General features: G+C 44.3%; 1 protein-coding gene across 5 annotated transcripts in view; it reads left to right on the top strand.

Moving 5' to 3' along the window:
* The window catches only part of STON2 (stonin 2), a 113,391-nt gene that overhangs the window by 45,416 nt on the left and 43,600 nt on the right, over positions 1–24,375 (top strand). Inside the window, exon 1 of one of the 5 annotated variants that reach the window (XM_005311160.4) lies at positions 4,583–4,814. The exons of the other annotated variants lie outside the window; for them this stretch is intronic. Coding sequence (XP_005311217.1) covers positions 4,784–4,814 — 31 coding nt within the window. The 5' untranslated portion in view covers positions 4,583–4,783. Of the gene's footprint in view, positions 1–4,582; positions 4,815–24,375 lie in introns of those variants that run through there. 5 annotated transcript variants of the gene reach the window in all.

Genomic DNA, 24,375 nt, shown 5'->3' with positions numbered 1-24,375 from the left:
CTGCTGTTTTGGGGCATATTAGGAATAGAATGGTGCTTGGTGTACATGTTGAATATAACACTGTCAATGCACCTATTGCTGTACATTTATGATTATTACACTGTGTCACTGATCCCATTGGCCTGGAGCGGCGAACAGCGGCCAGTGGGAGCCACGATCAGCCAAACCTGCGGACGCGGCAGGTAAACAAACCGGCCTGGCCCGCCAGGGGCTTTCCCTGAACAAGCGGCAGCCCTAGTTTGAGAACCACTGGTTTACAGCATCTGGGTTTGCTGCCTGAGAGTCCTCATTATGTCCCGCTGCATCTCCATTTCCTTTTCCTGCTGGGACTCCTGGGCCTTTCTCCTCTCTGCGCTTTCCTTCTCCAGGCTTTTCCACAATGTTTATCCTCCAGGCACTGTGCTCATGGTCCAGTGCAGCACTGGCTTGCAGGATCTCATTGAACATGTCATCCCGAGTCCTCTTCTTTCTCTGGCTCAGGGATTCCGTGGGTTTGGAGGGGCCGCAATGGCAGCAGCTGCAGCTAAAATACACAGCGATACCATTGTCAGTATAGTCACAACAGAAAATGAAAGTTAAGATTCAGGTCTTGGCTACACTTGCGAGTTACAGCGCTGTAACTCACTGACCGGCTACACTGGCAAGGCACGTACAGCGCTGTATCTCCCTGGGTACACCACTGCAGTTACTCCACCTCCCCGAGAAGCATAAGAGATACAGCGGTGTGGCTACGACTCTCCCCTGTGAGTGTGTACCAGGAATCAACCTGCAGCTCTGTACTGGTCACCTTGTCAAGTGCCCAATCCTCTCCATTGTTGTGACCGGCTGCAGGAATGCGGAAGTGCTGGTTTCAAAGCTCGTACCACAGAGAAAAAGCAAACAGTTTGCTGTTTGCTTTGAGTGAGTGAATGAATGAGCAGGGGGCCGGGAGTTTGGAACTTGCAAAATAAAGTGCTGACATGCTCCAAAAAGCACTCTCTCTCCCCCCACACTCCCTGTCACACTCCACCCTACCCCCCCCGTTTTGAAAAGCATGTTGCAGCCATATGAATGTTGGGATAGCTGCCCATAATGCACCGCTTCCAACACAGTTGCAAGTGTGGCCACGCCTCTGCGCTGTCAGCTGTCAGTGTGGACGGACTGCAGCGCTTTCCCTACTCAGCTGTACGAAGACAGGTTTACCTCACAGCGCTGTACAGCTGCAAGTGTAGCCAAGGCCTCAGAACTCCCTTCTCTTACGCCCCTAACATTTTAAACAAGACATGCCTATTGAAACTTCTGCTTGGGAGTGCTTGTGCACAGCATCACTCAAAGTGCCAGCCATGGATAGTATGGCCCACCAGGGGTGAGGGAAATGAGAAGGGAATTGCTCAGTTGCATCAAACTATGAGTATAGGGCAATGTCACTGAATACTGGCACCATTTTCCATAGATGATGGGATTTTATCTCACTCCTGAGGGTAACAAAGGCGCAGAGACCAGAGTTATCATGGACAGGCATGGGAAAGTGTCCTACCATTGAGGAAAAAATAAGACTGCCATCCCTAGAAATCTTTGGGAGAGGATAGCAGAGTACTTCCATGAATGTTTTATCGAGCGCTCTCAGGAGGATTCAAGAGAATAAGAGGAACCTAATTAATGTGATGGAGTTTGGAGTTCAATCCGTGACTGGGGAAAGGAATTTATTGGAGTCACTCACATTTTTTATTACCTTCATTGCTGTTTATTTCTATAGCCCCCGTAATGTGCATGGTGGTCAGGAATGATTTTAGACTTGGTTTCCCTTTTAATTCTAGTCATGTGTGTGCTTGCGCATGTGCACAGGCTCAGTGGCACTCAAAATAAGAATAAATCACTGTCTTCAGACAGTAAGATTCTAACCTCCCTAGCTGTAATCTCGTGTTGGAATCTCCTTGTTGATTGAAATCTGATCTTTGGATAATGTTTGTGTAGGTTTGTGCATGTACAGACACCTATTGGCTCCAGCCCTGAGGTTTGCTGATAGTTATCACAAGTGGAGGCTCAGTAATGGAATGGAAATTACAAGGTTCACTGCTATAATTTCCTGAAATGTCCTGAAGCTGATTTTGGAGCAGTGATATAGTTTAATACAACTGTGAGTGGCCTAAATACAGATAATTAATATTTGGGTATCTTCTATGTTCCATACCAAGTGCAAGAAGCTGGAAACTAGAACGCTAGAAGGATAGTGGCACTATCAAAGCAGACCTGGTAATATAGGACAGAACGTTCAAAGTTGGTTAGGTGTCGTGATTATTATCTAAGGTACTGTTCATGTGTGACCCTTAGTTAGTTCTCCCATAGCTGTTTTGGCTCTGTGGGGCTGGCAGTAGTAAAAACTGAAAGTTGTCTGTAAATGCAACTCAGTCACACAGGGAATAGATATGCAGACTAGCCAGAGCCATTTTTATATAGTCCATTTTCCACAATCACTTTTTAAAGGGGCAGTGTCCCAATATAAATCCTATTTTATGGGAATTTGTTATGAGATCAGCACAGAGTTATCTGCAGTGGTGAGTGCACTGCTCTCACAAGGAAGATGTAGCATGAAGAGAGAGTGGTGATTCTGAAGAAAACTGAAATAAAATTAGTGTTATTATTTACGTACCAGCAGTGTGCTTGACTTTGTTCACTAAAACCTATAGGGAATCACAGTTCTGGGCGCTGAAAAGCCTACTGGCTGAATGCTCATTCAGTGCAAAAGTCACAAGGATACCTATGGGGTAGTGAATTGTCATGCATTTGTGTGCTTCATGTTAGGAGTGACTCTTCAGGAAAAATGTGAATGAAGAGAGATGAATGCCAGCACAGTGGTACAAAGGGTGTTCCAGGTTTATGGGCCAGCAAAACAGAGCAAACAACTGAAGAGTGTTTGTTTATTTGACATGCCAGCCTGCATATCAGCTTCACTGCACGGCAAGGCAGAGTTCTCCCTGTATTGTACAGAGTGTTGGCTCTGAAAGTGGGACATTAGGTTCCCCCAGGATGCTTTGCAGCACTTTCTCTGTATCAGGGCATTCTCTAGCCATGCAGAATTAGGATCTGGTTGGGAAAGTTTACACAAAAGAGGTAGGGGGCTCTGTTGGAGTCTTTGCTCTCATTAACCCATCTTTCCTCCTCCCCTTGGATTGATTTGTTTATACAGGCTTGGTTGCCTCCAGCAACACATTATTAGTGTGAACTTTCATGTATCCTTGGAGACCTGAAGATTTCCCTGCAAACCTTTTGAATTCTTAGTCTCCATGGAGGGTGAAATGAGCAGGCATTTCAGTCTACAGATGCAGTTGCTTTGGATTTTCTTACCCCTTTCTGTGAATATTTTAAAGCCAAGTTGGTACATCTCCCCAGCAGCCAATATAACTGAACCCCCAACCTCCATTTCCTCTCTCAGCCTCTGTCAGCGGGACACCCTTCCCAGGAAAGGCAGCCATTGACCCCAGCCATTGACGCTACCTAGTTAAACAACATTAAATGCCCTAGCTGAGACCAGGGAGCATGCCATGCTTAGCTAAGAGGATGCCGGCAGTGCAATGAGCTTGCCTTCTCTGTACATGGCTCGCTCAGGTTTACTCCCTGCTGATTGGACTCTCCTTCAGACTGCCTCAGCTCAGTTTGAAATTGCAGGTTTCAGAGTCTTCTTTTTAGCTCCTCTTTACATTTTGTGTCCTCGTCTTGTCTATACCCAGCATGGATTAAACATCCTGGAAATACCCTGATTTCCTGTCTAGCAATAGTTGCTTGAGTGTCCAGGAACAGAATGGACCATGAGGACTGAACTCCCCTGCAGGTGGTTTTTGGCAGGTCAAAGGTGAGACACATTGGCAGAGAGCAGTGTTGCAGCAATGGCGGAAGTGCAAACGAGTATTTTAATAACCACTGAGCAGGGTCAGATGGTATGGTGGTTAAAACACACCCACAGCCCCTGTACATTAGCATTGCTGTTCCAGGAGCTGTAATTTTAGGGGGGGAAATATAGACAAAGCCTCTTTGTTTAGTGTGAATCCCTTACAGCAGGCACTCCATGCACTAAGAGAGCTAGAAGCTGAAATGCCATCCTCTGTGGACTCCACAATGCACTCTTTCCTTGCGTGTACTAACTTAGGGCTCTATGTAGATTACTATTACAACTGCTCAGCAAACCACAGGTGATGCTGAACTCAGCTAGCTTTTTGAGACTGTCCCTAATGCAGACTTGTTGGCACGTTGATCATTGCACCTCCTGCAAGATGTACTTATAACAAGCCACTGTATCCTGTATCAAACAGGTTGCCATTATGAACGCCTATTGTCCCCAGCCCTGTCCTCCTTCCTTCCCCGGGCTATTTTCTGCTGATGGGGGGAAGAGAGAGGGAGGGGTGGGGGAGGTTTTGTTCTGTGCAGTGCCATGATTGACAGTCCAGCTGCATCCACAGAACAAAACCGGTTTGTCTTGCATATCTAAACAACCAAAGGCTGAACGAATGGAACAAACAGGTGTGAGGAGGGGAAGGAAGCGGGTGCCACACTCAGCCAATAGCTCCCTGTCTATGCTGGTAAAGAGAAAATCAGGTCAGTTTGAACTGACACATTCCTCACAAAGTGGGAGGGAGAGAAGCTGCTGGAGGCCTTCTTCAGTGAGGGAAGGTGTTTAAGATTAACCCCTAGCTTAAAAGTGGATTCCAAGTCAGATGCCATGTGACCAGATTGCCTGCAATCTTTCTGGCATGCACCTGGAAATCTCGGCACAGATGCCTTTTGATTTCTGCTTCAGCACAGGGAGAAAATGAGAGGCAAGGCAATAAGAGTGTGGACAGGTAGGATACATTCTTTCTTCACAGTGTGCTGAAGTGGATGCAGCAAGTGGCGTTGTGACAGCTGAGATCATGCTTGTTCATCTGTCCTACAGAGGAGTCATAAAATCGAGATTGTGAGCATGGTGGTTTTTAAAGATCACATGGTGCTTTTTGCAGAATAAGGGTTCTAAGCAATGGCTTCCCAGTGAAATTCCATTTAAGATAGTTGCATAGGATACTCTCTTCCTCAAATCCCTGGTAGTTTCATTTAGATTGAGGAGAAATGTGTTTTTCACTCGCTGTCCCGTGCTATTGCATGTGCTGTTAAACAGCTCCTGCATTCTGTCCCAGAGGTGGCTGCATTTCAGTAGTGGGTGTAGTGATCTGTTTGTGATTCAATAGTAACATCTGTAAAGTGCTTTGGGATCCTTTAGGGTGCAAGAAGCCATAATATATGTTGATAAGATCATTTGTGTTCCTCCCAAACCATTGGCTGCAAACATTTAATACATACTCTAATGTTATGCTGTTAAATTATCAGGCCAGTCCCAAAGCTTGTCTATTACACAAGCTGCCCTGAAGCACCATCTTGCTAGGTACTGTATAAAAGCATATGTGTGTTTCACTTGGATTTCTAGGGTCCTAGAGGATGGCTTATTGTGCTGTAGTGCTTGATTGAAGCTCCACTGTTTATGTATAATGCAAAGATGTCCTGGTTAAAGAAATCTTTATTCACCTGTTAAAACACTTAATATCCACTAACTAGCTGCATTTTAAGAATTCCTAATTTTGCCTGAGAAATTCCTTCCTCCCCCACCTCAAGTTTGTCTCTATCCTCTCATTTTTATTTCCTTTCTGACATGTCACATTCCTGCTCCCCATCCCACAAAACAAAAGGGCCAATCTCTCCAGTTCAGATTGGCTTGAGAGACTGCAGCAGGGTGATGCAAGGAGCCACCATCCGCTCCCTAAAGGATGACCATGTTGCCTCCTTAGCCCTTCTGACCTCTAGCAGCGCAGGGTGATAGGGTGACCAGACAGCAAATGTGAAAAATCGGGACAGGGGGTGGGGGGTAATAGGAGCCTATATAAGAAAAAGACCCAAAAATCGGGACTGTCCCTATAAAATCGGGACATCTGGTCACCCTACAGGGTGATGGAACTGACCATTCCCTAGATGGTGACGCTAAACACTGCCACCAAAGTAGTGCAATATATATATATATATATATATATATATATATATATATATATATATATATATATATATATATATAATTTCTCTTTGCTTAGGAACTTGAGAGCTATTCTATTTATGGTGTTTAAATATTAGTCGGTAATTAAAGGGATACTATCAAAATAAAAATCCTATATGCTGTTTATAGTAATAAAACAACTTTTGCTACAGAAATGGAAAGTGTACAAAAATGAAATTTAATTTTCACCACTCGTGATATATTTTTGCACTTCACTGAAGGATGCAATTAGGCTGGCAATTTTTTAGTCAGTCTCACTCTTTAGTTTTCGTGCTTTAGCCTAAAACAATTTGATTGTTTTATGTTTGGGTTTCCAGCACTGCCGGAGGACATATAAGTAATAAGAATAATCATTGTCTTTTCTTATTTTGTCTTTTATCTTTTCTTATTTTTTAAACCATGAAATCATTTCTGTTACCAAACCTTCTGGTCTACAAACCCTAATGGCATGATTCTAATCCTACTGAAACTGGTGTGAATTCGGAGTAACTCTATTGAAGTAGATGGAATTATATTGGGTGTAATTGAGCTCAGAATCAGGCCCTAAATGTTGTGATTAAAGTGCTTCACAGAGCTCCTTCAGCAGGGCCCAGAGAATATTACTAAGATTGCTGAAATTGCACCAAAAATTTAGCAACGCTGAAGTTAAAGCCTAGAGTGGGCTATTGTACGTACCATTTCTAATCTTAATCCATTGAAGTCTTGGGAAAGTAGATAATCCTCACTCTTTCACTACCACCTCCTCAAAGAGCTGAGAATGCCAAACATCACTTCGTGCCTGTGGACTTTGTTTTGAGATGGACACTATCAACTTGAAAATCACATATCTGTCTGGAAAACTTTACGTACTGTAATTGAGTACGTTTACGTGGTGCGTTTGAGAATACTTTGTGTGTAGTCAGTCAGTTTCGCCTGTTTGTATCAGTCTGTAGCACGACAACAGAGAAGACAAGCACATTAAAAGACAGGAAAATGTGATTATGAATGCACAAAAATTGCTGGGGGGGAGGGAGGGATTCTAATGCATAGGTGTCGTATATGACTGCTCTTTTAAATTTTGAATTGACTTTCAAGTTGACATCCTTATAATGTGATGGGAATGGAGGTCAATGTTAGCTTAATATGCTGATTCTGATGAAGGGGGGGAATTAACTTTCAAGAGGGTTTAAGCATTGGACTGAGATTCTGGAGATTCAGATTCTGTTTCCTGCTCTGCCACAGACTTCCTTTGTGATGATGGGCAGATCACTTAATCTCTCTGTTTCTCAGTTCCCCATCTGTAAAATGGGGATGATAATAATTCCCTAGTCTTTGAGACTATTGTGAGGATACAGTCATTCATCTTTGTGAGCTGCTCTGATGCCATGCTGATGCACACCATAGAAAAGCCTGTAAAATAAATAACACGTCACCCCGTAGCTCCTGCTGCAGAAGTTTCTGTATTGAAGTAGTAGAACAGGAGGGGCTGCAGCTTTGTGAAAGCTTTGGAACACGAGGGATTCCTTTATCAATCAATTTTATGATGACTCTCTCATCTCTAAACAAACTTGTTAACATGCTTATGAATTTTAAAGCACATCAAACGTAGTCTGGGTTTGAAATTATCATCCACTATGTCCTTCCTGAAAAAGCAGAACTGCCCCTCCTTCTCAAGAGCTGGGGAGTCCTTTGTTAATAAGCTTGACTAAAGAAGTCTTTATTAAACTGTTCATGTTGCCGGGTTGGGGGATTTATTTGTTCCCATCCTCCATTCAGACCGTGACCTGGATGAATCAACTGTAATGCCCGAGATCTGAAAAGCTTTTGTTTGGTCTCTATAGTCCTAACTGCAATTAGCAGCTCGGCACCTTGTTTCCTGGGGCAGGAGAAGGCCGTGGGGTCTTCTGGTGTGTAACCACAGCTCTAAATGTCACTCACTTTGAGTGTCAGTCAGGTAATTCAGCAGCATGTGATTTCTCCAGTAAATCCCCAGCCCCATGAAAATCAATGGAAGTTTAGGATGATACTTGGGCCATCGTGTTCACTATGCCCTCTTAGTAACCTGTGGTCTCTCTGTGGCACCTCTTTATGAACTGATACCACGGCCTCTATGTCTATGGCTGTCACTCACATTGCTTTTACGTACGTACGTACGACAAGAGAGCAGGGACAAGTAGTGGGCCAAAATCTCATTTCTCATTGGTGTAAACGGGTCAGCTGTGGTCCAGGGAAGAAACTTAGTTTCTCTCAGCCGCTAGCGTTAGCATTCTTGCAGAAATTTTTGTCCAGATATAGTTCATTTCTCTTTCGATTGGGGTGACACAATTACAAGGGGCATGTGTTCCCACTATACCATGTTAGACTATATATTGGCCTTTGATAAAAAGTCATCTCCAAATTGAAATTAAAGAAACACACCAATTATTTTACCTACTATCAAAACAAAACATGAAATTTCAGTCTAGGACTTAGGTGATGCATCTTCCTTTCCCATTATTCTCTTCAAACTGGCTAACAAGATTCCAAGCTTATTTCTTGTAGATTTACACCTGGCTTCCTGTGCAGTGCACTAACTCACCATGTAGACAAACTCTTAGGCCTGGTCCCCACTTAGTCCGGACTTCGGACTAAGATACGCAAATTCAGCTACGTTAATAATGTAGCTGAATTCGAAGTACCTTAGTCCGAACTTACCGCGGTCCAGACGCGGCCGGAAGTCTCCCCCCGTCGACGCCGCGTACTCCTCTCGGCGAGCTGGAGTACCGGCGCCGACTGTGAGCACTTCCGGGATCGATCCGGGATCGATTTATCGCGTCTTAACCAGACGCGATAAATCGATCCCAGAACATCGATGGCGTGCCGCCGGACCAGCCGGTAAGTGAAGACTAGGCCTTAGTTCAGCAGTGACCATGGGGGGTACCTGATATTACTTAAGAGCAAACTTCTAGGTAAGCTGATCACAAAGCAGTGTTCATAGCCTCTGAATGGAGTTTGGTCCAGGTCTCCTCTTCTGCAAGGATGGTGGTTGTAACATGAAGAATGGTGAGCAGGGCCTAAATCAGGTGTAAATGAGAATGAGGGCGTTCTGCTGGATCATGGAGGATACTAGGTTGGGAATGAGTTTATGAAAATTTGGAGAGCCGAAGGAAACCCTCAGCAAACCTTTCCTGCTACTGAGAATCCACTAGGCTGTGGCGTAGTCTCCCAAGAAAAGTGGAAAAAGCTCCATCACCAAGGATATTTAAAACTAGATCTGACAAAGCATTGGGGAGCATATAGACCAATCCTGTTCTGGCCCGTAAGGGGTGGAATAGATACCCAATAGCTCTCCTTGATCTCCAATTGTGTACTTTAGGAATTTGTAACAAACTTCTCCTCTTCAAGGGATGAAAGGGGTAATAGTGTCTGGGTGAAAATCTCTGCTTCCTGTGAAGTGAGTTTGCCAGGGCCTGTCAGTGACATCCCGGCACCTAACGGGGGTGGGGACTTAGTTTCAATGGCCAAATTAATTATGAGCTCTAATTGGGGACAAGAAACAAAGGAAAGAGGCTTGGGGAAGCTGATCTCATCTCTCTGGCCTCCTTGCTTTGCTGTCTCAGCCATAAAGATGGGAACCAGGGACAACAGGCAGAAAATTCTGTCAAAAGGCTTTCTGTGGGTGGGTGGAGGGTTGGGCAGGGGATGGAGGGGTGAAGGGGCTGGGTGGAGAGAGGGAGAAATGGATCGGTCACTTTTGTTTAGGAAGTCAGGGCTTCAGGCTGGAATTTTCATCCTTCCCAGCGGCAGGGTTGGTTTAAGCCATGCACTTGGTTGTAAAAGTTTTGTTTAAGCAATTTGCCCTCTGGTTGATCCTCCACTTTGTTCTGCCCTGACCTCAACCTGCCACAAGCAGGTTACAGTCTCTGTTATACAGGAGGCTGTTTTTCTTCTAGGTAGAGAAAATCCAGTCTGCTGCATGAAAGTGATTGCTGAGGGAAATGCGGGGGAGAAGGGACTGAGAAGAGGTGTGCATAAGGGGTCTTGTGGTTAAGAGGCAGACCTGAGAGTTAGGAAATGTAAATCCCAGCTCTGCTACTGACTCACTGTGTAATCATGGCCAAGTCACTTCGGCTCAAATTTTCAAAAGACTAATTCTAGGTTCCTCAGTATTTGATTGCCCAACTTGAGAAACCCAGAGGTTAATTTTCAGAGGTGCAGAACTGAAATAGGTGGGAACTGAAGGTGCTCAGCACCTCTGAAAATTGGGCTGTTAGGTGTCTCAAATTGGACTCCAAAAATTCTTAAACACTTTTGAAAATGTTGGTTTTAACCTCTCTCTGCTTTAATTTCCCAATATGTAAAAGGTGATAGTTATACTTCCCTACCTCAGATGGTTAATTAATATTTGTAAAGAATGTTGAGCTCCCTGAATGGAAGGTGTGAAGAACTGCACAGTGTCAGTGTTCTTATTGCTATAGTTGCTAAAAATATTAAATTGAAATTTGAACTTGATTCCACACATCTCATAATAATATACATTCAAGCTACTGGACTGGGGAAAGAAATCTAGATTAATAAATTAATGAGTTCCAAGGCCAGATCATCGAGTTGTGATCATCTAGTCTGACCTCCTATGTAACACAGGCCATAGAACTTCCCCAAAATAAAACACACTAATTTAGTTTAAATGGCACAGGTCATGCTAGAACCTGCAAGGCTAAATTTTCTAACAAAACTCCTGTTTTCCCAGAACGCTTAGTGATTTATGTTGTGCTCTGCCATGCAAGAGGCTTGGGTTTGGATTTTGGTCCCAGTCTCCCTTCCTGGAGCAGGGAATGCAGTGGAGACTGTGTCCTTTGCTCCTAAGAGGATAAGAACAATAACCATCATCCTTCTGGCAGACTTTAGTAATGTTCATAGGGACATGAAGACATCATAACCCTATGCTGGCTGGGAGGAGAGTGGTTATGATGGACAAGGGTAAGAGAAACTGTAGGGATCCTCTGGGATCCCTCAGGAAGGGGAACCACCTATTTTTAATATTTATATTGCAGTAACACTTACAAGCCAACCAGGTCAGGGCCACACTGACTATACAGACATATACAAGGAAATGACATTCCTTGCCCCACATAGATTACACAGTATAAAAGACAAAACATAATTTTCCAGTTCTCACCTCGTAATAAGGGGCTCCACCTCTTCAACACTCACGCACTCACTGGCAATTTTCCAGAAGTCAGAGGGTTTTGGAGAGTAATTCAGAATTCTCCTGTTTGTGTTGTTTGAATTAAACTTCTTTATAAAGTTGCTTCTTGTTTTTCTAACTCTCCCCTCAGAGTCTTCATAACTTACTACCAACACCACAGGTTGTTTCCTGCAAAATGCATCTTCCCTGGGGAGTTCCCTCTGTGCTGGGAACTATAGCTCATGATGCCAGTTCCTGGCATGATATCACAAGACCTCTCTCCGCAGAGAGGAGGCAGCATATACCATGAAATGCCCCAAAGTCTAATTTTCATCTTTCTGTGGACATCATCTTTATTTTTTGTGGCCTTCTATTAATTACCTTATAGATCTCTTTATCCAGCTTTTTGTTAACAATCAGTGGTGGAATAGCCTGTCTTATGTGGGAGGATCATGGGTCTGTTGCATGTGTGTGTGTGTGTGCGCGTGCGCGCACATTCGCTACATCTCTCAGGTCTTGGGGTGGTCCTGAGCAAGGAAGTCTTATTGATTGATTCTTCCATCCAGCCCATCCGCTCCCAAAATGGATTACTGCTGATCTCGTCTATGTAGAGTTGAGCAAATTTTTTTCAATTCATAGATTTTTCATCAAAAATGCATTTTTGGTGCTCTAAAACTGTTCATAAATTCAGGACAAATTCAATGACTAGTTTGGCTGAGAAAAATCTAAAATATTTTTTAACTATAATGGTTCAAAAAAGAACTAGATAAGTTCATGGAGGATAGGTCCAATGGCTATTCGCCAGAATGGGCATGGATGGTGTCCCTAGCCTCTGTTTGCCAGAAGCTGGGAATGGGCAACAGGGGATGGCTCACTTGGGTTATTTTATATCCTTTTTTAAAGTTTTTGATTTGACAAAAAAAAATGGTTTCAGTTATAATCCACCTGGATTTTTTTTTTCGGTTTGGTCCTCAAACCCAAAATCCGTTATTTGCTCACTCTACCTGAGTCATTAATGTATTCCTCTAGTGGGACAGCCTGCTTTACTCCAGTAGGTGATTGCAGTCAGGTCTACTGCCTGCTGTTCTCATTTGAAATTTTTTATACCCTCCTCATCACCCATGTCCTACTCATTGTTGCTTCATCTGGCCCATCTCATTGTTGGACCCAAATCCCAAACCATGGGACCATGGCTCAGTCTTTCCTTATGGTTTCCACATTTGGTCAGTCTGAACCATCCAGACCCTAATTCCACTTACCATGTGTACAACAAATTCATTTAAAATTCTTCCGCTTTTTTGACAACTTGACTGTGTCAGCGGAAAGTGGAAAATCAGTGAGATCTTTGCAAGCCAGGCACTTTCCTACATGGCTTTAAAATCTTCCAAATAGCTCGTCTTGAAATCTCTGTTATCTTTCCTGATGCTTCAAACTCAGTACAGTCTGTCTCTCCATAATGAGTGGGGAAGTGAGGAAACCCTCAGTTACCTTTGAAACGTTATGTGAGTGGAATGATGCTGGTTTTTCTCCGGGGACAATGACAGAGTTTTGTCCCTTTGGTTTTGAGATTTTTATACCAAATTGGATTTTATATCCAAACTGTTTCAGGGGGACACATCACATGATAGGAGATTTGGAATGATATGGGGCATGTTTTGCATCAAAGGCATTATGTTGTGTTTCATTCTAGGTACAATTAAATGGTATCAGGCTATCTTTCCCCAGTGCACATGGCCTTTAGCTTGAAAGGGACTAGGGAATGTTTATGCATTTCCATCAGGGAGCGAAACAATAGAGATGAATGGATTTTTGAAAGTGTGATGAATACTGTGAATTTAAAACGTTGATTCCTGTTTTGCCTGGTCTGGAAATAAATTCAAACTAGTTCACTTGGGAGCGGAAGGGGAAGAAGACGGTAGCAGGCAGCAGCGTTGGTATATGAAGAGTTAACTTCAGAAAGAGATTCAGCTGCTGGCATTGGGAGGAGGCTGCTGGGCTCTAGCGCAAGGTGATCAGTTGAAATGCTTCTTGCCAGAACAAGGGGGGTGTATTTATTTTCCCCATTCAAACAAATAAAAGCTTAACTTTTCAAGTTAGTCGGATATTTGTTGTCTCCAACCTTCCGACCCCGCGCCCGTCTGCTCCTGCCAAACTCTCTGCCCGTTCCCTGCTCCCCGTCTGCCTATCTCCCGCCCCTTGTCTTTCTGGGTGTGCCTGATCGCAAAGTAACCTGCACATTTTTTCCTATCTGCCCTTCCCACACGAACAAGACGGGCCGATTGGTAGGCATGAAAACAGCCCCGGGTCCTGCTCAAGCATGCAAAGTGCATACCTCCCTACACGATTCCCACACGGACGCAGCCTCTGTCTCTCTCTCTCTCGCACACACGCCCGGCGAGCCTGAAAGCCATGGGTTGGCATAGAGAAACTTGCTGAAGTGCTCTGCCCTCCCTCCCCCCGGGTAAGTGCAACAAGTGAGAGGAATAAATTCACCTGAGTGATCTGTTTCTGTTTTGTTCTAATTCCGGGGGATCCAGAAGCTGCCGTGGGAGAAAGGACTACAATGATGGGGTCACTAACGTGGAGAGATGAATGGATAGATTTTAAAAAGCCAGTTGGTTTGCAGAGACAGGGAGCAGTTCGAAGAAATGCCTTAGCTGCTGAAGTCTGTGTGAACTTGTAACCGGATAGCATTGACTTGGGAAAGGAGGGGGGAGGGGGACTGATGATGCTGTAAAACTGGTGGGATGAGGCAGGATTGCCCTTTGGCCCCACAGAAGCCAGTTGGAAAGCTTTTGATACCGTGTTTGTGGAAGGTGCAGCCTGTATAATGACACCAGCTTGCAGTGTTTTCCCAGGCTGAAATGTTATTTTGCCTGTTGCTATTTTTATAATGTCTCTCTTGCACTATTACCGATGTCTCAATTTAAAAATTAAGAGGATGATGATGGGGTTTGATGCTTAACTGTTTGTTGTGGGAAGTGATTTCTTTTCTGATGGGGGACCTCATCATAAAACAAAGTAGATGGGATTATACCTTGCCTGATAAAAGCTTTTAGCTGCTTCTCTGCATGGTGAGAGGAGGAAACTGAAACAAACAAAAATGAATGTATTAATTTGCTCCATGTATTGTTGAGGGGAGAATGGAAATCTGTGTGTAATACTATCTAGAAACGATACAGGGTGTCTCCAGGAAAGAGGCAGAGGTTTTTAAACAAGTTTTGCCACGAGATTAACAGCTCAGAGAAGTTCTTTGTAGAAATTCAGTGGGTGAGTGAGCAATTCAGATTAATCAAGTGCTGCATTGTTTGGCGATTCCTGTGTTTCAACATTTGTTCTAAAAACAAAAAATTCATTGCACTGATGTGTGCAGGAGTAAATAACTGAATTTACAAACAACCAGAACTTTTGGGATGGGGTCCTGAAATGCAGAAAGCAAAGGTCTGTTAAAGGCAAGTCCTATGGGGAGGTTAATATGATACCGGCTACTTTTTTTACATGCATGTTATTTTTAAACAGTGGGTTGGAATGCAACCTGATTATATTTAAGAGCATAAAATATCCGTGCAGTGCATTTCTAGACATGAGAATGGGTGAAGAAATTCACACAAATATTGATGATTCTGTGCCTAATGAACACCATCCAGGCTTTCACTTCCTTATAACTCTCAAAAATTCTTAATTCAGCAGCAACTTTCCATGCGTGGTCTTGTCACAGTGGTGATTTTTTGCAGGGAAGTTGCAGCAAAATCCATCCAGCTATTTTTGAGTTAACCAAGCTTGGGGGTGGAAAATTGTTTCTGTTTTTATACAATAATTAAAGCTGTTTTTTTCTGTGCATAGGAATTGCAAATGGCTGGACTTGAAACATTTTAAAATTTACCATAGATTCATTGATTTTAAGACCAGAAGGGACTATTGGCTGAGGGAACTGGGCTTATTTAGTCTGCAGAAAAGAAGAATGAGGGTGGGATTTGATAGCAGCCTTCAACTACCTGAAGGGGGGATTCCAAAAAGGATGGAGTTAGGCTGTTCTCAGTGATGGCAGATGACAGAACAAGGAGCAATGGTCTCAAGTTGCAGTGGGGGAGGTCTAGGCTGGATATTAGGAAAAACTATTTCACTAGGAGAGATGGTGGAATCTCCATCCTTAGAGGTTTTTAAGGCCAGGCTTGACAATGATTTAGTTGGGATTGGTCCTGCTTTGAGCAAGGGTTTGGACTAGATGACCTCCTGAGGTCTCTTCCAACCCTAATCTAATTCTATGATTGTGATCATTCAGTCTGACCTGGAACCATAGGAATTCCCTGAATTAATTCCTGTTTTGAATGAGAGCGTATCTTTTAGAAAAATATGCAATGTTGATTTTAAAATTGCCAGTAATGGAAAATCCACCATAATCCTTGGTGAATTGTTCCAGTGATTACTTACCCTCACTATTAAAAATGTGTTCCTTAGGCCTGGTCCACACTAACCCCCCACATTAATAACGTAGCTGAATTCGAAGTACCTTAGTCCGAACTTACCGCGGGTCCAGACGCGGCAGGCAGGCTCCCCTGTCGATGCCGCGTACTCCTCTCGCTGAGCTGGAGTACCGGCGTCGACGGCAAGCACTTCCGGGATCGATCCGGGATCGATTTATCGCGTCTAGACAAGATGCGATAAATCAATCCCAGAAGATCGATCACTTACATCTGGACCAGGAAGTAAGTATAGACGTACCCTTATTCCCACTCCGAATTTGACTAGCTTAACTTCCAGACATTGGATTTTGTTATATCTTTGTCTGCTACAGGGAAGAGCCCTCTGTATCAAATTCCTGTTCCCCATGTAGATACATATAGACTGTGATTGAGTCACCTCTTAACCTTCTCTTTGATAAGCTAAATAGATTGAGCTTCTTGTGACTTTCACTTTAAGGGATATTTTCCAATCCTTTAATCATTCTGGTGGCTCTTCTCTGAACCCTATCCGCTTTTGAATCATATACACTTGAACTGGACATGGTGTTTCAGTAAGGATCACACCAGTGCCAAATACAGAGATAATATAGCCTTCCTACCTGATATTCCCTGTTTATATATCCTAGATCACATTAGCCCTTTTGACCAGTGTTGCACTGGGCATCGTTTTTCACTGATTGTCCACCAATACCTGCGCCCCAAAGTATTTTTCACAGTCACTGTTTTCCACTTAGAATCTCTCATCCTGTCTTTCTGGCCTACAATTATTTTGTTCCTAGATGTAACACTTTATATAAGGTTGTATTGAAATGCATACTGTTTGCTTGTGCTCAGCTTACCATGCAATCCCGATTGCTCTGTATCAGTGACCTGTCCTCATTATTTACCATTCGCCCCATCTTTGTGTCATCTGTAAACTTTATTGGAACGATTTTATGTTTTCTTCCAGGTCATTGCTAAAAATGTTACGTGGCATAGGGCCAAGAACTGATCCCGGTGGGACTGCACTAGTTATGCACCCACTTGATGATTCCCTGTTTACAATTATGTTTTGAGACCTATCATGTGAATGTGGTCCTCAATGTGAACGAGTTTCCAGGCTAAAACCAAAATTTTCAAACATACGTGGTTAAATGTAGCCACTTATATCCATATGTAGGTGGACACATAAGTGTCTGAATATAAATATTGGTGCCTAAATTTAGGTGTTATTGAAATTTTTGAAAATTCTGGATTAAATTTTTAAATAGAATGTGCATATCTATTAATATATAAATATATAATACACATACACAATTATAAGCTTAAATATATATAAGCTTAAACTGAAGAAAGTCGTGGTTCTAACTCTGGAGGTATTGAATTCATTTGCCTAAGTAGATCATGCAAAGGAAAAGCAGTTTGAGCATCTATTTGAACCTTCTTGGTATTCACAGCATGAGGTGCTATCTGTTTTGCATCCTCTTGCTTTGCCCACTGCCCAGAATCTGTGGACACAGATCTCCTGACAACATTGCTGTATTCAAGACTATATTCTTGACTTCTAAGTGGCCTAATATTTTAATAGTACAAATCTTAACTTCCCCACAAGCTGTATGGTCCATTTATCCCTGCTTGAGCCATGTTCAGATATTATACACATATTGACGTTGTAGTAGCTTTGGCAGTTCTGATGCCTTATATTAGTGGTCAGTGTTGGTTATTCACATTCTGAAATAATTGTTTTACAAACCTGTTGTGAACTATAAATATGCCAATGAGAAATGAAACCTTTGTGTTCATATTCAAGTGGAGGTTTAATGTGATTCTCCTTAGTATGGAAAGAAGCATGTACCCATATCACTGTATTCAAACTACTATATATATACACCTCTACCCCGATATAACGCTGTCCTCTGGAGCCAAAAAATCTTACCGCTTTATAGGTGAAACCGCGTTACATCAAACTTGCTTTGATCCGCCGGAATGCGCAGCCCCGCCCGCCTGGAGCACTGCTTTACCGCGTTCTATCCGAATTTGTGTTATATCGGGTCGCGTTATATCGAGGTAGAGGTGTATTGTTCACAGTAAAGTACATTTAACGACCATGAGATCTGCAAAGTTACTTCCCGCTGAACACAGCTCCTACTGATTTGATCCAAGGGGAGAGGCTCCCTTTTGTCTCACCCAGAAAAGTTGCTGCCTACAGAATGTGAGGGCCTTGCTTTATATCCCATCTGCAGTAGCATGCAGGATGCACAGAACCAAATCGCCTAAGGAATGTCTCTACCATAGGCTCCAATTCCATGTGTGCTGCGCAGCTCAAATACCCACTAAAAAAATAGGGGGTACTCAGCACCTGCAGGGCTGGGTTAATCTTTTGTGGGCCCCAGCACCCGGACAGTGGCCCCACCTGCTGCTCTGCCTGTGCTCCACCCCAAGGTCCCACCCCCACCCAGCCTCTTTCCCCCAAGGCCCTGCCCGCCGCTCCCACAGGGGTGAGGGGGGGGGGGGAGAAGAGCACCTGTCAGCAAAAACAAAAGTCAGCGCCTGTGATCTCTGCACTGGCATCTGGCCACCTGTTGGCAAATACAGCAATCCTTTTTCCAGGTGGTCCCTTGATAGGAAATGGGGAAACCAATGTAGCAAAAAGAACCAACTGAACTTTCTCCTCCCCAAATTTAAACTGAACCCCAGAGCTTTTAAGAAGCTGGAAACTGTTCAGTTATCTTTGCTTTATTGCCTAGTTTGCAGCTGCTGCAGCATGTACGGGTTCAAGCTGGGACCAGAGAGAAACACTGAAATGTCAGGAATGCTGATCCAGCTGTATTTCTGCCCTGACCTGAAGTGCTGAAACTCTCATGAATGAGTCTCTTCTCATGAGGTTTCCACAGTGATTTCTAGACCTAAAAGGTTTAGAGAAACTTCCAAACTTTGTTGTGTTTTTTCTGAACCGGGTTTGCAAACCATTTGTGTAGAGCAGGAATTCTCAAACTGGGGGTCGGGACCCCTCAGGGGGTCGCGAGGTTATTACATGGGGGCTTGTGAGCTGTCAGCCTCCACCCCAAACCCTGCTTTGCCTTCAGCATTTATAATGGTGTTAAATATATAAAAAAGTGTTTTTAATTTATAAGAGGGGGTCTCACTCAGAGACTTGCTATGTGAAAGGGGTCACCAGTACAAAAATTTGAGAACCACTGGTGTAGAGAGAGAGGCTTGAACCAGAACTCTAGTTCTTCCAGTTGAACCAAAAAGATCCCTTCACCTGTCCGAGATGGGAGCTGTGTTTGCTTCTGCTGGAAGTTGCTCCTTCCACCTTTTATGAACCATAGATTTAGAGTAAACGAGGATCAGACTGACCAATGGTAGAAAGTAAAACAAGTACTGTTCATCTAAGTCAGTGGTCACCAACCCATAGATCACGATCGATTGGTTGATCCTGGAGCCTCTGCCTGTCGATCGCGATCTCTGGTCGCTAAAAGTCCGGTGGGGTAGCGGGACTAAGGCAGGCTCCCTGTCTGCCCCGGCCCCACGCCACTCCTGGAAGCGGACAGCACGCCCCTGCGGCCCCTGGGGGGGCAGGGGTCTCCATGCACGATGCTCCTGCAAGCACTGTCCTCACAGCTCCCATTGGCTGGGAACAGGGAACTGCGGCCAATGGACGCTGCGGGGGCAGTGCTTGCAGGCAGAAGCAGCATGCGGATCCATGTCGTCCCATCCCCTCCCCAAGGCCGCAGGGGCATGCTGGCTGCTTCCAGGAGTGGCGTGGAGCTGGGGCAGGCAGGGATTCTGCCTTAGCCCCACTGAGCTGCCAACTGGGAGCCACCTGAGGTAAGTGACACCCGGCGGGAGCCCATACCCCTTCCGCACCCCAGCCCTGATCCCCCTCCCAGAGCCAGCACCCCATACCCCTTGTATCCCAAACCTCCTCCCGCCCCCCAACTCCCTGCCTCAGTCCTGAGCCCCCTCCCAGAGCTAGCACCTCATAACCCCTCCTGCACTCCAACCCCTGGCCCTGAGCCCCCTCCTGGAGCCAGCACCCCATACCCCCTCCTGTACCCCACAACCTCCCCAGGCTCAGCCCGGGCCCCCACACACACACTCCGAACCCTTCGGCCCCAGCCTACAGCCTGCACCCTCTTCCTGAGCCCCAACCTGCTGAAAGTGAGTGAGGGTGGGGGAGAGCAAGCAACTAAGGGAGGGGGGATGGAGTGAGCGGAGCAGGGTCTCAGGGAAGGGGTGAGATAGCTCCTGGGTTGCACTTAAATTAAAAAAGTGATCTTGTGCATAAAAAGGTTGGAGACCACTGATCTAAGTTCTTTTGTTCCTCTTAGAGCATCTGTATTAAGGTTGGATATCTTTTTAAAAGATTATGCTGTAGCTCAACCAGAAGTTATGGGCTTGATGCAGGAACTACTTGCTGAAAGTCTAGGGTGTATATTTACGCACATCAGACTGGATGACCGCAATGGTCCCTTCTGGCCTTCAAAATTTATCACTCTATTTGTGCCATGCCTGCATGCACTGCTTGCGATACTACACGCAGGGCCAGGTTCGTTAAATTCCAGTGGAGCTCTGAATGGTCTGAATTTGCCTGGAATGTGGGCTATATTTATGTTTGGGAAATGTTAACTTGGGTAATTGAATTGACTTGTCATTAACACTGAAGAATACTGCACGGAGAAAAGAGACAGAACGTGCTATTTTAATTGTGACTTTACATTAATAGTGTACAGCAACTACTGGGCATTTTTAATCCACCTGGAAACCTGGCAATTCTGAGAACACTTTGAATTTTCTCCCCTTTGTTTATTTTATTGCTTCTGATGGACCCAAAAGGAAGGCAGTTCCAAACCAGTGCTGTAACAACCCCACCAGCTTCTGCTGCCCTTTGCTGGTAATGTGCAGTAAAGAGTTAACACTTCTGCCTGCTCCTTAAGAGCTGTGCACAGCCTGTGGGCTAGGCAGTGTAGCAGGGATTTGGAATGGACATGTTCACTCACCACTACCTCATAGCAGTGGCTGCAGTAATGTTGCCAGTGAATCACATTCACCCTGCTGCTATAGCAACAGGTAGAAAATTCTTCTGTCTGAGCTGTTGTTGCCTCTGTTCAGAAATGCCTGCTTTGCAGACAGCTTTATTATCTGCAGGACAATTGTCTTCCCATGAACTTTCCATGAAGCAGCTTCCCCAAGATAAAGAGCCCAACACAAAGCAGGGGCTAAATGTAATGGGGAGGTTTAAAGGGGGATCTCCCTTAATTTATGTTTTAATTGTAGGGGAGAGATGGGCAAAAGAGTTCAGACTCCTCACAAGGAAGGGAGGGAGGGTGGTTGGTTTTGCAGGGGCTTGCTAATTACCTACTGATGCCTCATGGGAATGAGATTGTACATGAGAGGACTGGTTGATTAAGAGGATTTGTTAATGGGTGGCATAGTCTTTCATCTTTAGGTAACCATTCAAGTCAAGTCATTACCATCTCATGGCTGTTCAGAGGCTTATGTTAAATGAGTTTGGTGGGTCTCGGTCCGATTCATGTTGGACCGGTGTGTACATCACAAAAAACATCACCCAAGATGGTTCTAATGGGCAGCTTTATTCAGTCCCAACAGAGAGGCCAAGCACAGAATGAGGCATGTGGTAAGAAGGTAGCTCGTATTCCTCAAAGTTGTTCTTTCAGGTCAGGGATAAAGCACAGTGATGGGGCAGTTGGGGGGGGAAACATCCTGTGTCTGTCAGTCGGTAAATAAGAACTTAATCTCCAGGGCTGTCAGCCTTTCAGGAGCACTAAAATTCTTACACACTTGTCTCCAGTGCAGTCTACTTCCTTGACACAAACAGATATACTCTTAATTACACCTACCATTGCCCGAGTGATCTAGGTGGAGTTGAATCAGAGTAAGTGAGGGCAAAATCTGGCTTGATGAATTCAGGTGGGGAATAAGCACGTCCATCAGCAAATGATATGTGAAATGTTTAATTCAAAGCTTTACATGAAGAATATGTGCCTTCTCCTCTTGGCTGGTCCTTCCATGTTCCTTCTTTTGACCTTATTGTCTCAGAGGTGTCCAGTGTGAACCTATGAACTCCTGGAGTCACAGCTCTAGAGGTCAAAGAATATACTGCATGCTCATATCCTGTAAGAAGTCCCTTATGGGAACAACATTCTAGGAATACCCAGTTCAGACCTTCCTAATGGTTCAGTTTAATGTGGTCTCGGTTTCTGGCTACTTGTCTATACCTGAATGTCTCAGAGTCGAGAGGGGAGAAAAATCACCTCCATAATGTACTGAGACAACTATGCACTATTACTTCATGGGAGAAATTTCTTCTTGTCCCCAACCAGTGATCAGCTTATACACTGAAACATGAGACTATATGGTTGCCCTAGTCAATGTAACTGCAGATGCTATTCTTGTTCATAGAAGCCTTATCCTCTTCAGAACCTTTAGATTTCCGTCCATAATATCCTGCAACAGTGAGTTCCACAGCTTCATTACACATTGTTTTAACAAGCATTTCCTTTTACCTGTTCAATGGTTGTTGCCCATTTCATTCCTGAATGTCCTTTTGATATTTTTGTATGAATAAAGAGAAATGCACCACTGACTTTTTCATTAATATTGTTCTGCCTTTACTCTTCTTTCCAAACTGAATAGTCCCAGTCCTTTTAATATCTTTTCATCTGGAATCCCCTCACTTCTCTAATCATTGATCATAGAATCATAGAAGATTAGGGTCGGAAGAGACCTCAGGAGGTCATCTAGTCCAACCCCCTGCTCAAAGCAGGACCAACCCCAACTAAATCATCCCAGCCAGGATTTTGTCAAGCTGGGCCTTAAAAACCTCCAAGGATGGAGATTCCACCACCTCCCTAGGTAACCCATTCCAGTGCTTCACCACCCTCCTAGTGAAATGGTGTGTCCTAATATTCAACCTAGACCTCCCCCACTGCAACTTGAGACCATTGCTTTTTGTTCTGTCATCTGCCACCACTGAGAACAGCCTAGCTCCATCCTCTTTGGAACCCCCCCTTCAGGTAGTTGAAGGCTGCTATCAAATCCCCCCTCACTCTTCTCTTCTGCAGACTAAATCAAATCCCCCCTCACTCTTCAGTTCTGCAGACTAATGTTTCCTGAAACTGATGTTTCCGTTTGAAGACTTCAGTTCTTTCAAGGCTCTGCTGCTAAAGCCCACATGGCCTTTAGAGAAGTTGTGCTTTGTTTACACGACACAGGCAGCTGCTGGCCCCTGTTTGTTGTCTTTCATGCCATTCACATTCTGTCCTCTACTATCTCTTCTTTCAGCCAGCAGGCTACCAAGCTGCTCTTAGATGTCCATCAGAGTGGGGGAGGGCTACAGAACATTAAAGAAACCACTTTCCATATTAGGTAAGAGGGAAAGGTTTATTAGCACAACCTCTTCCTTGATGTAATTACCTCCCTCTCTTGTCATTCTGTCATCCTGCACCCTGAAGATGTGATAGGTCTTTTCCATCTCTGTGCACTATTATCCTATATATGTGCTAAATATTCCATCTTTTGGATCTCTTTCTCTTCCCTCAATAACACAAACATTCATTTCCATTTCGGTGCCTGTCACACTCAACGTAGGCATTGCTATAATGCAACAGAGCATTGTTCCATCCTCTCCCAGTATTCTACCTCCCTAGTAGTGACCTATAAAAGATATTCAATGACAGAAGTTCTCATCCTTCTTTTATCAACTGCCTTCAGGTTGCAGATTTCACTCCTCACCTCTTATACAGGGCAACAAGCTCACTTAATGCTCATATCAGCCTGACCTTGCTGATGTTCAGGCCTCCTGATTAATTCCCCCACAAGGCTATTTTAGTGTTCTCTGCTCCCGTTACCATTTCGCAAAGGGACATAGGCCTGTTGAATGAAGCTGCTAGGTGAATTCCTGTCTCTTTGCCCAGAGCTCAGAGCACCCTTTGTGGGGGAAGGGGAAGACCCAGAAGATTGTAAGGAACCAAGGTGGGAGGAAGGTGAGGATAAAAAAGAGCAGAAATCAGAACTGATATATACAACAAAGGTCTAGCAAAAGGGAACCTGGGTATTTTGGCATCATACATCATGTGTTTAGACCACAGGCAGAAACCAAAACTGTAAGGTGTGTCAAGGTCTCCATGCCTGATGGAAATGTGACAATGTTTGTGCTGAGAGGAGAGGAAGGAAGCCTGGATTTCCTCTCGACTTCTTGCCACACAATCCCAGGGTAATTAAAAATATTTTTATTGTATCACGGGTCACCTATTTCCATCCTTGGCCACGTGGAGCCCTCATGGATCAGCCTCCCATTTCATACTGAGATTTGTGCCTATCTGTCCTTTGTAAATGCTCTCCCACTCAGCCCATCTGAAAGATGAGTGAGAAAGAGGAAGCAGTGGTTTGCTGGATCGTTCCTGAATGGCTGCTTCTGTGGAGTGACCCCTAATAACCTTGTGTGCTGTGATGACTCCACACACACATATATAGGAAAAAACAAAACTCCAAATGATAGAAAAAGATAACAGCACAGTATTTGGTTCTGTTGATTTCCTGCAATTGTGAGCAGTTGCATAGCAGCTGGGCTTTTATGACGGGGCCTGCTCTGTTCATGTGTTTGAAGGAAATGGCTGTGCTAGAGGAGTTCCAAGCCAGGAGCAAAAGGATGACTAGCCTAATCAGTTGTCTGTCATCCTGACCTTCTGTGTCTTTTTTGCAAACACCCCAAG

The sequence above is a fragment of the Chrysemys picta genome, chromosome 4, assembly GCF_011386835.1.
Source record: "Chrysemys picta bellii isolate R12L10 chromosome 4, ASM1138683v2, whole genome shotgun sequence".
Taxonomy (NCBI): Eukaryota; Metazoa; Chordata; order Testudines; family Emydidae; genus Chrysemys; species Chrysemys picta.
Note: the sequence above shows the minus strand (reverse complement) of the source record. Positions and strands in the feature narration are given on the sequence as shown.